The 15,202-nt window shown below is 51.5% G+C and overlaps 2 protein-coding genes across 8 annotated transcripts in view; one reads left to right on the forward strand and one right to left on the reverse strand.

Annotated features, from left to right (window-relative positions):
- Window positions 1-2,267: 2,267 nt before the first annotated feature.
- GID8 (GID complex subunit 8 homolog) lies at window positions 2,268-8,649 on the reverse strand. 2 transcript variants are annotated; one of them, XM_006106662.3, is made up of 5 exons: window positions 8,506-8,649; window positions 5,770-5,899; window positions 4,635-4,831; window positions 4,132-4,329; window positions 2,268-3,177 (listed from the first exon to the last, which is right to left on the reverse strand). In XM_006106662.3, the coding sequence occupies exons 2-5, from the start codon at window positions 5,885-5,887 to the stop codon at window positions 3,004-3,006; spliced, it is 687 nt and encodes a 228-aa protein (XP_006106724.1). In that variant the 5' UTR covers window positions 5,888-5,899; window positions 8,506-8,649; the 3' UTR covers window positions 2,268-3,003. The 2 variants fall into 2 exon arrangements, with proteins under 2 accessions (XP_006106724.1, XP_014304093.1); XM_014448607.2 differs by lacking the exon at window positions 8,506-8,649 and adding an exon at window positions 7,890-8,407.
- Window positions 8,650-8,790: 141 nt separating this feature from the next.
- DIDO1 (death inducer-obliterator 1) overlaps window positions 8,791-15,202 on the forward strand; it is a 50,597-nt gene continuing 44,185 nt past the window's right edge. For 4 of the 6 annotated variants that reach the window (XR_002827178.1, XM_006106663.3, XM_023747442.1 and 1 more), the window contains exon 1: window positions 15,046-15,126. The gene's annotated coding sequence lies outside the window, so the exon portion shown is untranslated. Of the gene's footprint in view, window positions 8,958-15,045; window positions 15,127-15,202 lie in introns of those variants that run through there. The other 2 variants (XM_006106665.3, XM_006106664.3) reach the window with 2 other exon arrangements.

Genomic DNA, 15,202 nt, shown 5'->3' on the forward strand with positions numbered 1-15,202 from the left:
CAGGTAACTGGGGAGGCTGAGCCACTGGACCCTATAGGATACCTAGCACACAAAACCACTCCTACCACACAGGGAAGCATAAAAATGCGGAGACAAAGAAACAGATCACAAATGACAGAAATGGAGGAAAGCAAACTACTGGATATAGAGTTCAAAACCACGTTTATAAGGTTTTTCAAGAATTTTCTGGAAACCGCCGATAAATTTAGTGAGACCCTGGAGGATATGAAAAAAGACCAACTAGAAATTAAGCATACACTGACTGAAATAAAGAATATTATACAGAGATCCAACAGCAGACAAGAGGATCCCAAGAATCAAGTCAAGATTGAAATACGAAGAAACAAAAAATACCCAACCGAAAAAGCAAAAAGCAAAAAGAATCCAAAAATATGAAGATAGTGTAAGGAGCCTTCTGGGACAACTTCAAGTGTACCAGCATCAGAATTATAGGGGTGCCAGAAGAAGAGAGAGGGCAAGATATTGAAAACCTATTTGAAGAAATAACGACAGAAAACTTCCCCTACCTGGTGAAAGAAATAGACTTACAAGTCCAGGAAGCGCAGAGAACCCCAAACAAAAGAAATCCAAAGAGCACCACACCAAGACACATCATAATTAAAATGCCAAGAGCAAAAGACAAAGAGAGAATCTTAAAAGCAGCAAGAGAAAAAAAGTCAGTTACCTACAAGGGAGTACCCATACGACTGTCAGCTGATTTCTCAACAGAAACCATGCAGGCCAGAAGAGAGTGGCAAGAAATATTCAAAGTGATGAATAGCAAGAACCTACAACCAAGATTACTTTATCCAACAAAGCTATCATTCAGAATTGAAGGTCAGATAAAGAGCTTCACAGATAAGCAAAAGCTAAAGGAGTTCATCACCACCAAACCAGCATTATATGAAATGCTGAAAGGTATTCTTTAAGAAGAGGAAGAAGAAAAAGGAACTCTTACCATTTGCCACAACATGGATGGAACTAGAGAGCATTATGCTAAGTGAAATAAGCCAGTCAGAGAAGGATAAATACTACATGATCTCACTCATTTGTGGAATATAATGAACAACATAAACTGATGAACAAGGACTGATCCAGAGACGGAGAGGCATTGATTAGACTGTCGGGCCTTGGAGGGAAGGTAGGGGAGGGTGGGGGTAAGGGGGAAAGATCAACCAAAGGACTTACATGCAAGCATATAGGTCTAACCAATGGACATGGACAACAGGGGGTGAGGGCATGAGCGGGGGGGGGGGGGGGGGAGGTAGGGAGTAACGTGGGGGGATAAGGACACATATGTAATATGTAATATGTTAGTCATAAAAATATATTTAAAAAAAAGAAAAGGTGGTGAAGCCCTAACCGGTTTGGCTCAGTGGATAGAGCATCAGCCTGCAGAGTGAAGGATCCCAGGTTCGATTCTAATCAAGGGCATGTAGTTGCTGGCACATCCCCAGTAGGGGGTGTGCAGAAGGCAGCTGATCAATGTTTCTCTCTCATGGATGTTTCTAACTCTCTATCCCTCTCCCTTCCTCTCTGTAAAAAAATCAATAAAATAAATTTTTTTAAAAAAAGAAAAGGTGAAGACTATGCTGCGTTATTGGTGCATCTCTAAAAATGTAGTTTCATCTCCATCTCTCTCCTAGCATTTGTCTTCTAGCTTCTGCTGTAGTTAAGTATCAATGACCTGAATGTGAAACCCTCTCCCCTCACTTTTTTTTGTCCTCCAACCTCAGAAGAAATGACCCAAGGTCACACCTGAGGTGACTACTGAAGCGGTCAGAGTGGAAACGTCACGGGTGGCATGTGGGTGAGGCAGAGGCTAGGACGTCCATGGTGACTGTGCATTTGACCTCCGTGTCTGTGACTGACTTACAGAACCACCAGGATGCCCACACTGCCCACTGCTCTACCCACTGGGGACCTCAGCCTGTTGGGGAAGCTGTTTGTTCCAAATCCCATGGCACTCATGTGTCCCCAACTACACACGCTGCCACTTCCAAGCTCTCCACCCCTGGGCAGAAGACAAACGTGAGCACAGAACTGAGAAGCCTACAGAACCAGCTGGTGTGAGCCGATGAAACCATGAGGCTGAAGTGCGAGACCTCCAGCCAGCCGCATGCCCCAGCCGAAGCCTCCACCTTGTCAGGGCACGGTGTCCCCTTCACAGTGCTGGGCAAGTGGCCCTCCAGCTGCAGGACCAGATGAAAGCATTGCCATCACCAAGCCCTGAAAACAAAAGGTTTGTTTGCAATGATGATTAAAACTTTTTTAGAGGCATTTTGGTCATTCTCGAAATCAAAGCATAACCTTTATTTTCAATAGAACTGCGCAGAAGAGATGGTTTGTTAATCCACCAGGAAAGAGTCTCTAACCACAGACAGCACCAAAATATATATTTGAAAAATTAAAAAACACACAGCCCACCCATCACACACACGTGTCCCCCAAAGCCACACAACCCAGACCGAAGGGAAAACAAACCAAACTCGATGCCCTCACACACAAGAAGTCTTTGAGTTAGGGTTTACAAGTTTATATAGTCTCTGTCATGAAAAAACAAACAAAGGCCAGGTGAAAGGGCAACTTGTACGCGGAGACAGGAGAATGAAGAACGCGTGTCATCTGCCCACAAGCTCTCAGAAAGCAGGACAATGACCAGTGCTTCCCGTAGACTCTGGGGGGCCTGGAGGGTCACTGGTGTCCATAACAGGACAGTGCAGTGGCCAGGGAACCCTTCAGGAGCAGGACACCTCAAGCGCCAGGGGCCACTGCCACTACCTTCAGGATGTGCCGCATGCGGTCGGCACCAGGCTTCCGAAGACAAGGTGTCATTCACTGCAAGCTTTCCAGCGCTCAAAAGGGCCATTATTCCTTTAAAAAAGGTGCTGGGCTCCCCAAAAGTAAAGGGGGGATAAGAGTTTCTACTGCAGTAAAAATCTCCCAGTCAAGCCGGACATTCCAGCGAGTCCGTGTGATGACACACGGGGTCCCCACACAGGTCTACTTGGGCTCCTCGATGACGCCTTTGCTGAGATCTGTCATTTTGGGGTACTTTACTTTCTTCTGGTCCAGCTCATTCTGAGCCCAAAGGAGCAATTTCAGTAACTTGGCCAGTTTGGGTGTTGACTCCCGGTTCTCATAATCCAGGACAGCCTGGTTCACTTCGCTCCACACCTGGAAAAGACACGTCCAATCAGCCAGCCACACGCAGGCAGCCAGAGAGTGTGTTACAGCACACATTTTATCCATCTGCAGAGGCCTATAACCACTGACACACAGGAGGCCCTCTGCATGACACACACACACATTCCTGCCCACAGGGAGCTCACAGTCCAGTTGGCAAATGTCACACCGGGCCTAGATGGCAGTTCAGTGCCATGAGCCGGCCTGGAGGGAACTGCAAAAGAGGAAGGAGCAGGCAGGGGTGACAAGCTCCATCCTCAAAACCTCAGGGAGCTTGCTGTGGCCTGAAGGACAGTGGAGGGGCCATGGGAGGACAGGCAGCTGTACTTGGGGCAACGACTGACGAAATGTTGGCTGGAATACAGGACCAGCAGTGAGGACAGGAAGCTTCAGAAACAAGTCTGGGATTTTAAATAAAAAATACTTAGGACCCCTATTTGTAAGAGGCTCCAAATACACAGGAGGACGGCTAAGATAAATGAGAAAAATCGGCAGAGCTTGGATACAGCTGACCCTTGACCACCACCATACATGGATTTTTCGATAAGCACAGTTGGCCCTCCATACCCAAAGGTGGGTTGTGCCTCCACTATTGGGATCCGTTGGAGGTGAGGGGCAGCTGCATGCCCTATCACACCATTTTATACAAGGGACTTGAGCCTCCAGAGATTCTGGTACCCACTGGGGGTGTGTGTCCTGAAACTAACCCTGCCGTGGTTATGGAGGAACGACTGTAGTTAGGTTCCATAGGAGTCAAAGTCATACATGTGCCCAGAAACCCCACATTGTTCAGGGTTGCTGTGCTGCTGGGTAAGGTCACAGCACGCTGCGCCTAGCTCCACACGATGAAGAACAGAACACCAGGAAGAACTGGTGCTATCACACCAGTGCCACACGCCCAGCATGATGTGTCCCTCACTCAGTCACCCCATGTGGGTTCTATACCTTCTGCCTCTGCATCATATTCAGAAGATCTCCAAAGGGCGAGTCCTCGGGATTATCGAAGGCCAGCAGGGCCAGCGTGCGCTCCATCTCTGTCAGGCACTCCCTGCTCTCCTCCCCCTGCTCCGCCAGCTGCGTCTGCGCGAACTCCAGCGCCGCCTCGGTCTCCCGCTGGCGGATCAGCTCGATCAGGTGCTGTTGCTAGTCAGGGGCCAAGGCGCACAGACTTACACACTGCACCTGGGCCAGCAGCCCCTAGCGGCACCAGGCTACTCTCTAGTCAAAAGGACCGCTTAAAGGACACTTTTCTAGCACCTGAGTTATTAAATTTGCATTTTAAAATCAAGAAACCACTTCTGAAATACATAACACAACAGCTAACTCAAACCCCTTCCCCACGTAAATTAAACGATGTTCTATTAACACAGATTCACCCGACACTTCTGAATCATCACAGGTCACCTATCAGGGGTCCACAGAGCAGACAACTTTCAACCAAAACTCACCTGCAGGTGGAAGTAAAGGTAGCGGTTGGTGTCCAGCAGTTCTGGGTGGAGGCTGTTGATCAAGGCGATTGCCTCCTGAATCTGCCCCTTTAGGATCATCTCACGGATTTTGATCCGCTCATCAAGGGTTTCTAGATCCACACTAGGCTCAATCCCGGACTCCATTCGAAACTTCTCTGCAGCTTCCTTAAAGCCCTCTGTAAATGAAAACTGGCCTCACTGCTCAGAAAGTCAGCAAGACATTAAACACAAAGCCTCTTCATCGCTGTCTGCCCCATCGCCTCGAGTAAATCACCCCCACATGAACCGTACTTCCTCAGGGACTGGGTGTTAGTATCTTTGTGAATTCCTGGGTAGGCCTTGATATACAGAAAGTGAAGCCAGACATATTGGCGTGGGCTCCCTGAAGGAGGCTGCAACCCAGATCCAGTTGCAGAGCAGCTGCAGGTCTGTTCCAGGTGAGGCAATAACTCACAGCCTCAAGGACCCGGCCCCTCCCTCCTCTCCACTGAGTCCACAGCCCCCACTCTGAAGCAGACGGTTTGCCCTTCTCTATATACACACACAGCCACAAGCTCACGTTTCCTCCTCACCTGTCAAAAAGTCTCAGCAGAGGCCAGTGGGGAAGGGGCACTCAGAACTACCAGGAAGGAGACTCCTCCCTTGTGGAAACGTCTGGGCTCCCCACCAATGCAAAACCCCCTTTCCTTTCCACTATCACAGAGGACGGCATGTCAGCTACAGACCACTTGCTTCCCTCATGGTCTGCCCTCCCTGTCTCCTTTGAGTTGAGCACCTTCTAGAAACAGTGCAATATAATTTACCAGACTGGCCAGGGGAGATCACTCAGGCTTCAAATGTATTTTAGAACATTCTTAATGATCTTGATTAACTGCAAAAATATCAAAAGCCAAAAAAATTGATTTTTGCCTCAGGTACTATTATTTCAGAGACAGGAATAATGACCTCCTAGCCCAGAGAGGACATCTTTAACGTGATAATATACAAATCTGGTATGCTCACACTGGGTTTTATAATGCCAGCACAAACCTAACTGCACACAGAACTTCAGTAGTAAACTCTGAGTGTGTACACAAAAGGGAGCATCTGTAGCATCCTGACTGCAGGCTGTTACCTGTGACTAGGTAGTTCATGATGAGGCGATTCATGTCTGCTCGCTGCACGTGTAAGTTGTTGAGCTTTTCCATCCACTCATCTTTTGTGATTTCATCAGGTTTTTCTGTATAACTCATTCTGCTTTATTTCTACAGGGGAAAAACATTTTAGGAATTGGTGAAGAATTCTCCAACAATTGTGATCGCTTCAGAAATAACACAGTGATATAGTAAGAAGCAATAGAGAGCGGGAAGATACTTTAACTCTGGAGAACAGCAATGCAAAGGGCCTCTGACCCCAGCACAGCGTTAGGGACCAGGAAGAAGACTTGGTGTTCAGAAGGCCGCTTTCATGAATGCAAGAAAGAGCCAGGGATCAAAGAACCAAGAGGTCATCTGAGGTGGGACTGAGCGAGCCTGAGGAGGGAGTTTAGATAGCGTCTCTCCGAAGTGCAAAGGGCAGCTGCCAGAGGTATGAGCCAAAGCATTACATATTACATCCACACTCAAGAGGAACTGGCAATCGACCACCAGACCAACAAAAACTAAGAAGTGTCACCACCAGCATCACAAAGACCCAGCGTTGTCCCGAGCTCTCCTTGCCGCCAGAGCAGCGGCAGCTATGAAAAATGTGTCAGCCCTCATGAGGCCAAACACAAGTGCTCCTACAGCCCCAAGACTACGCCCGCCACACCAGACTCGAAAACTCACCACCCTCACCAGACATGCAAGCCTGTCCACAGAAACACTGCTCCAGATGGCAGGAACACAGAAGCCATGCGCCACACGTCCAGCCAACAGCAGCATGGACCAGCAACTGTGTTCCCAGGACCACAGCCCCAGGCTCCAAACCCTTGGGCGGGTGTGTGAGGATCCAGAACTTTTCAGACCACACAAAACCTACGTGACAGTCTACACCAGGGGTCCTCAAACTTTTTAAATGGGGCCAGTTCACTGTCCCTCAGACCGTTGGAGGGCCGGACGATAGTTTAAAAAAAAAAAAACTATGAACAAATTCCTATGCACACTGCACATATCTTATTTTGAAGTAAAAAAACAAAACGGGAACAAATACAATATTTGTATTTGCACGTGGCCCGCGGGCCGTAGTTTGAGGACCCCTGGTCTACACTATATGACATGGTGCCCTCTTGGGTTTGGGGCAGCACCCCATTATCACACATCATCTCTTCTGTGCAACGGGTGAGTATTAGTGCTGAGGGGAATATAGGCCATTCAACAGCCTCCACCTCAAAGAGATTAAAAACAAAAGCAAGCACTTGGTTTTCAGAGCTATTTGGATTTAGTTTGCTGAGACGGGATTGTGAGCGAGGGCTCACATGGCAGAAGTTACCAAAGGGGTTGAAATGAATGAAGACAGCTACGTGGACTGCTCTTAGGAACGAGCTGATGAATATAGCAAAGTGCAGCAGAGGCCCACGTGTGGCAGACAGTTTAGTAAAGAACAAAAGCAAGGCAAACTGCATAACATGTGCTTTAGCAGTAAACACACATGAAATGGGAAATTGAGGAGGTGCCACCAAGAAGGAGGGGTGGACAGGTGCCGGCCCTGGGAGAACCACCTGGGCTTCTGAAGTGGGGGTGCCACCACAGTCCACTTCCTTTTGATTTCTCGTCACTGACATACCCATTAGGAACACTGCTTTATAGACAGCAAAGTACATGCTCAATGCTTCAATACATTTTTAAAAATTTTAAGATAGCCAATGTGGAGTGGTGAGAGTTGAGCAGAAAGACCACTAAGGAGCCACCCAAACAAGAGGGACCAGGGGCAGATGTGCTGGGGACACCCGTGGGCCTTGCTGCTGGGACGACTGGAAGGCTGAAGCGAGCCCCTGAAGGATGGGCGCCACAGTGAGGAGGCGGGGCTGGGCCAGGAACAGGTTTGGGGAGCAGGGCCAGTTTGGGCTGCCGTCAGACATGCGGCTAGGCAGCTCCAGGAGGCACCTGGATTACAGGTCCTGAGCTCCGCGCTGGGAGCATTAATCAGGGAAACACTCGCCAGGAAGTAGGGACAGCAGATCACCCAGGGAGGCAGTGTGGGTATGGAAGCAGAGGGACACAAGACAAAGTCCTGGCTCGTGGGAGATCCAACTCTCGGAGAGCACCGGAGACAAACCCGAGAGACGCTGTTCTTCACGCCACCCCTCGCGGACGCGGCCCACGGCGAAACTCAGATCAAACTCTCACTCCCACTCGGGACAAAAAGACACCCGTCTCTGAGTTCTCAGGGGACAACCACACCGCCGGCACCGCTCCCGGACGGCGAGAGAGACTTCCGACAGCGACCACTTCGGAGAAGTCAGCGGCCAAACTCCAGCAGACACAACGGAACAGTCCGGCTCCGACGGGGGCACTCGCTCCCCGAGCAGCAGGCTCCGTTCTCGTCGGTTCGGTGCTGCAGGAAGCAGTTGTTATGAACATCGATCTCCTGGCAAAGACGCCAGTGCCGTGTCTCAGTATTCTGCTTCCGAACGCCAAGCCGCCCCGGCGGTATTCTCCCGGTAGGACCACAGCGCCGGGCAGCTTCGGCCGGAGCAACCGGCAGTTTGACTTGCAAATCCAGGGGGCGACGCCGCCGCCGCCTGAGAACAAGCCGCGACCTGACACCTGCTCCGACCTGGGACCCCTGAAGACCCCGCGCAGGTCCGACCCCTCTCCAGCCCCCTTTTTGCCCCGCCGTGCTCCGCGGGGACGCTCGGCCCGACTGCCGGGGCCCACCAGGGCCATCTTACCGTGTGGATCCCGCCTCCCGCGCTGCGCAGTCTCCGCGGCCGCTCTGGGGGCCGGGCGGCGGGGAGGGGCGGCGGCGAGGGGCAGGGGGAAGCGGAGGCGGGGGCTGCGACAGAGGCGGGGCGGGAACGAGAGAGCCGACGCACCGGCAGCCGTCCCCTCAGCCTCTTCCCGCGAGATCGCGCGATCGCGAGCCGGCAGCCAATCAAGTGCTCCCGCGACAGGGCGTGGCGCGGCGGCTGCCCGGAAGCGCGGAACTACAGCTTCCGTCCTGGCGCTGAACGCTCTAATCGGCGCCCTAGCTCTACGGGTTGGCGCGAGAGTCAAAAGGCATCGTCCGCCTCTGGGCAAAATGGCCGCTGTGCAGGCGTCGCTGTGGGAGTACTTCGCGGGAGGAATGCAGCCGCTAGACTGAGTCCGAGGCGAAGGTGCCAGCATCCCTTCCGTCGTTTGTGTGAGCCCGGAGGGCACGGGACGGGGGGGGGCACAGGAGCCGGGGCCCCGCGCCGCCCCGAGTTGAGGTTCCTCCGGACCAGCCGCACAGGCCCGGGAGGAGCCGCCCGAGCGCGGCCAGCAGGAGCTCCCCGTTCAGTTGTGGGGTTCCGGCCGTGTCGGGAGCGCGCACCAGCTCGCTCCAGATGCGGCAGCGGGGTCCCAAGCGGCGCGGCGCGCGCCTGAGGGACGCGGAGGCGCACCGACACCTTGGCCGGGGCTTTCGGGTCGCAGCCCGTCTGCTCTAGAAGAATGCCGGCTCCGAGCAGGGCCCGGCTTCCCCGTCGCGGGAGAGGGAGGTGGAGCGATGTCGAGCGCTTCGGGAAGGCAGCGGAGGCAGCCCCGTCGCGCCCCTTTGAACCCGAGGGAGCCTTTTATTAGTAGGTGCTTCTGTACGCCGAGCTGAACCGAGACCCCGGGAGCATGGCGGGGGGGGGGGGGGGGCGTGATCTGGTCACCCTCCCACTGTATCTTCACCTGCATGTATTTCCTGTTATGGATGATGCCACGAAGTCCCAAGGCACTGGTTATGTCATAAGTTTCTTTGCATGGGTAAAAGCAACAGTAATATTTTAATGTGTAACTCCTGCTGATGTAACGTAGACTGTGTTCAGCATAGTGCCACCTAGAACAAATGGGGTGGCCTGGGGTCGGACGGCAGCCCTGCTGCAGACCCGCAGGGGCACAGGCGGCACCCCTGTGTGGCTCGAGTTGACTGTGTCCCTCAGACCTGTCTGGTCGAGAGTTCGAAATACACAGACTGGTTAGGAGTTGACCCTTCTTCTTTTTTCCAATTTAAGTTAATATGTATCATCAATACACACGTACATATACATAAATGCACACAATATATATGTTCACGGCCACATCTGTAAATGCTTCAAGGGTTCTTTTTGCCTGGCCCAGATGTTGTAATCGGATGTTTGGCCAGAGGCGGCGCCACTGAATGAAGAAGGGACGTTTTTCAGTTAATGTCCACGTTTTCCTTTTTTTAAAAAAAACACTTGCAAAATTTTGTTTTTGGCTTTTTTGACTTTGAAATCCTCTTACCTTCATGCTTTAAGTGCTTACTTTGTGTTGGAGGGAGAGGAATTTTGTGTCTGACAGGCTCCCAGGATTTCTCATTCCTCTGCACAACCATAAAAGGCAGTGGGCTGACCTTCCACCTTTATAGACAGAGTTGGGCGCTCTTGTTTTTCCTTGGGTTCCTTTGGAAGCAGTTGGTTCAGTTCGGAGCTCAAAAATCTCCTGCTGTGGAAGGATGATTTATGGATGTTGATTTTGTTGAAATGCAGAGTAAGAACCTTTAGGGTATGCTTTCACAATCCCTAAGAGCTCAGCCTCTGTTGTTGTTCTTGGTGTTTCCGCCCGAGATGCCTTTCTCATTTTCACCGTTTTGTTTTAGTGAGCCAGGCTAGAGCAGGAATGAATTTATACAATATTTCTATTCTGGACATATTTTTAAACACTCTCACTTTTTACTTACTTTTATTTTGGAAAAAGAACAATCTCACACTGTAGCCTGTACAATTGTAGCTGCCCCACTGCCCTTAGCCCCCTGAGGTCAGGCTCATGGCGAAGGCAGGCAGCTGCCTTGTCTGGGCGGCCACTCCTCACCCATGGAGGTTCCAGCTTTCCCTGCTGCTCCCCACCAGGTTCAGCGCAGAAGAGGTCTGTGGGCTCGGTTCTCGCTTCTCTGTTAGGCACTCCATCAGCCTGGGAGGCAAACTGCTGTGCTCTTAAACTGCTTTTCTGTTGGCGTCTGTGGACAACACTCATTTTCTTGGCTTTATTTGCTGTGTTCCTTTAGACTTAGAGATTGTTGAGATGAAACCTACCAGCAAGGGAATGCAGTTTTAATGCCTTGTACTTACTAAGATATTAATTTCTCCTGAAATTGACTTTATTTACATTGCACTGAACTCACCGGGAAACGTAGACATTTCAGAGTTACAGGACCATCCAAAAGCTATTGACCAGTGCTATTATATGTGCACAGCTCAACTTGTCTCAGTAGCAGAGCTAAGACGGGTCAGAGAGGCGAGAGGTAGAAATACTCCAGCTCTCTGGAGGGGCGGAGGAGCTGAGGACTCCCGATTTTCAGTGCCCTGACTTCTCCGCAGTCCTTGCACCTCGTTTAGATACTGGAATGACCCAGAGGCCATGTCCTGTTGCTTTCCTAATTAAGTCAGTCTCACAGTGTCTTCAGGTGAGGACACCATCCCTGATGGAGCAGCAGCTAGTCAGTGCAGAGAAGTCCCTTAGGCCGCAGTGGTCGGCAAACTGCGGCTCGGGAGCCACATGCGGCTCTTTGGCCTCTTGAGTGTGGCTCTTCCACAAAATACCGACTTCTGCGCATGGGCCACGAAGTTTCAATCGCACTGTACGTGCGCGCCCGCACATGGTATTTTGTGGAAGAGCCACACTCAAGGGGCCAAAGAGCTGCATGTGGCTCTCGAGCAGCAGTTTGCCGACCACTGCTTTAGGGTGAACACGGTACTGTCCTCCCACCCTCCTCCCTTTCCTAGTCTTTCATGGCTATTTCTTCTTTGTTTTAAAAGACAAAAGTTTGGTGCGGCTCTCATTTGCTCCTTTGAACATGTAGCACTGTCACACCCCACAGCTAACTTTCTATAGCTCTTCAATATTGGCCACAAAGTTTAACTATTACTCCTATCTTTTCCTTGCATTACTTGTTTTTTTGTTTTGTTTTTACGTAACTTACCTCTCACCCTCAGTTCTTGAGCACTCTGCTTCTGAGACAGTTGGTAGCCTGGGAACAGCACCCAGCACCTCTCCGGGTAGGGATTGGGGTGCAGTGGTGGGACTTGCCCTCCTGTGGACCGAGGTCTGGGTAGCAGTGGCAGCCCAGTGCTTTGTGCCCTTTTGCTTTGATTGTGAAACCTTACAGCTGTTAAACAAAAATTTAACTTCCACAGCTGAAGCCTTTCAAAAATAAAAGGTTTATTAGGCTATTGGTAGCAAAAAAAAAAAGGCAGCCATTTTTGGGGTGCGGAGTCTAAACCACTTGTAGCCAGGCTAAGAGGGAAAGACAGACCCGCCCATCTGTCCGGGGTTTTGCTGCCAGCTTTGTACATTAGGTGGGTGAGAGAGGTGTCAGCCTCTGATAGGATTTATGTTAGCTTTGAGCAGGGTGGGGAAGGGGGTGGGGCTAGTTCTGGGTGGGCCCTCCTGGGATTAGCTGTCGCTGCAGATTGGGAAATTCATGTGCTAATCAGAGCGGGAGGCTCCTGGGGTTTGAGGTGGCTGGCTAGTCTCTTTTTTGGGTAATCACAAAATAGCCACCTGGAAATTAATTCTCAATTCTCACAGGTATGGAAGCAGACTTTCGTTAGAGCTGGTCCATAGCTATAAGTTAGCTGGCTTATATAAAATGTTAGAGTGGTAAAAATCAGGTTTTTAAAAAATAAAGTGATTGAAGCTTTTGTTAGCTATAAAAAATTACTAGATTTATCTGTTCCTAGGAATTTATATTCTAGCCGCAGGGAATGGTGGTTGTAACCTTTTCATTTTACATATTTTAATTCCACAAATGGTTAAGAGCACAGCCTCTGGGTATCAGGCACCCTGGGGCCCTGGAGTAGGGTGGGTGGGTTTATTGCCCCTTCCCTCCTCATGGTCCAGCCTGGGGCAGCCCAAGGACGACTGGGAAACATGGAAGGGCCGTAGTTCTCCACTGAAATGCGCCACTGCTTTCACTCCAGTAAGCCTTGGGCCAGGGTGTGTGTGAGGTCCGAGCCTTTCAGCCCATGACCCGAGTCAAAGGGCACCGGCGGGTTTTCCCCAACTGCTGGTGGAGGTTAGGGAGGCCAAGGGAAGGGGTTCAAGGGGTCTGACCTTGGCCTCCCCCCCCCCCCCCCCGGAGGTTGCTGGGCTGCTCCACGTCTCTGAATTCCAAATGAGAGTAACAATAAAACTATTTGTTGCTGCCTCGCTCGCTCGTTTTGAATTGTCCTTGGAAAGGGCCAGAACCTGGGAGAGGGGATTGGGGCTCTCAAGGTTGCACTTGATCCAGACGGTGTTCTGCTTTAGGGTTTTCATTTGAGACCAGGACCCTGCTTTCCAATGGGCTTTAATTCAGGGTGAGAAGAGGCTGAAAGCCAGGAAACGGTTTGTTGAAGGATTGATGAATTCCGGATCTTTTCTGCTTTGATAGACTTCCATGAGGTGTGGGGGTAGCAGGACCGGTCTAAACGTATTGGTAATGCACTAATCATATTTTTTCCACCAAGACTCAAACCCCATTGAGGCATGGAAGCCTGTTAAGCTTCCTGTCCCCTCTGGCCCTCTGAGCCACTCCTGTTGCCAGTCCACAGGACTTGGGGGTTTTTGTTATGCATTGGGGTTATCTAGGGAAGAATTTGAGACACTGGAGACTACTTTTAAATTTAGGTTAGTTATTAAAATAATTTTGTTAGGAGGAAGTATTCCTTCATTGGTAGAGTTCAACTAAAAAATACCCAATCTATATTCCAGAAATGCCTCTTTCACAGTGAGAAGCAGCTCCCTTTAGGAGGTGCAACAAGTGGGCTGGAATTACCTGAAGAGGTCAGAGGGGGAGAGCCTGACGCCTCCCACGGGAGGCGGCCCTCAGCCCCAGACCCAGTCAGCCTGCTGGGAGAGGACTAAGGCACAGCCCCGGCTGTGAGGGTCATCTCCAACTACAGTGGGGCTTCCCTCTGTCCCCATGGTCTCCCTTTCTGAAGCTTCCTCAGGCTTCCTTGTCCACTCTCGGCCCTGTCCTTAGTGCCTTTCACCCCTCCAAGCACCTGGCCTTATACTGTACCCCAAAGTTAAAATCTCAACTTGCAGAAAAACATTGCTGCTGGTTTGTGTTTTTTTGTTCTTTCATTTAAGGATCCTCAACTAAAGAGGCTGAGCAGGCAAGGTTCCCCCATTCTAACTCCCATTTAGGGGCCCTTTGTAGGGACGTTCATGTGATCTTCCCCAGTTCCCCAGCATGCCAGCCCCATTTTACAGACAACTTGCCCAGGATCAATCACCATGCTTGTTCAAACCAGTTTAAACTCGATGTGTTTGGTCTCTAACCTTCCCACTACACCTACCTGGGGGCAAACCTGAAGACACAAGATGGAAGAGCATAGAGCCCATCCCTGCAAGATTCCACAAGCAGAAACTAGCTGCATTGTATTCCCTTGAAGAAAACTGACAGGCCTTGTGGTCCTTAGAGATGTCTATTAAAAAGCACTCCTGATCCAGGCCCTGGTTCTCCTGCACATGCAAGCATCTCGGAGACCCGGTAGTGTCAGAGGGCACCTTTCCACTTTTTGCCTAGGGGTTCTGGCTTCCAAGGAACGTGGAAGTGGGGCTGTAGGGGCAAGTGATGGGAACAGAGGTCAAGAAGTTACTGCCCTTGGGGCAAATGTCCAGTGTCCACAGTGTCCAAGGCAGCAGGAGTTCCTCTCTGAGGTCGACTGATTACTTGGGGACAGGCAGATGCTGGGGTGTCACTAGTCAGCCCTAAGTGAAGAAAATCCACGTGGAGGGTTGCGCATCGGCCAGAGCCCTTTCCCTTTCTGTACAGTAACTGTCTCACCTTTTCCTCCAACCCTGTGGACAGGTGTGCCCAGGTTGCTTGTTTGCTTGCGTGCGTGGGCGGGCGGCTCGCGGTTCTCCTTGGCCCCCTGGGCTGCAGTCCAGGAGAAACTGAAAACGCAGGCTGGTGGGAAAGGGGCCCTGCGCCTTGCTCTTTTGCCCTCAGGAGCCCGCCAACAGGAACCGGGCCACTGTAAGCTCCTAGGGGTGCGGGGGTCTACCGTGGGCTCTCAGCCTGGGATTCCCGCCCTCCCCACCCCCACCACCGCTTTCGCCCCAGCTTTGGCCCTTGGGCTCGGCGCGCAGAGCGCATGCGCGCGGTGTGAAGCCTGTACCTGGCCTCCTTCCGTTTGCCGCACGGGGGCGCCGCTCAGGGCGCGGGTATCCTCTCTAGCTCCAGGCGTCTCGGTGGCCGGCGTCTTCCCGGCGCTTGGAGTGGCGGGCGGGCCCTCTAGCCTCCGCATCTCGGTGGCCGGCGCTGACCCCGCCCGCGCGCTCGTTCCGGGGCTCTCGGAGGAAATGGCAGCGAGATCCTAGGAGCCTGAGGAGCGGAGGTGAGTGGCGTTCGCGTAGCGGGCGAAAGGATCTGGGCCGCCGAGGGGCCGTGCTCTGACGATGCGGGAGGGTGAC

Source organism: Myotis lucifugus, unplaced genomic scaffold (genome assembly GCF_000147115.1).
Source record: "Myotis lucifugus unplaced genomic scaffold, Myoluc2.0 scaffold_879, whole genome shotgun sequence".
Taxonomy (NCBI): Eukaryota; Metazoa; Chordata; class Mammalia; order Chiroptera; family Vespertilionidae; genus Myotis; species Myotis lucifugus.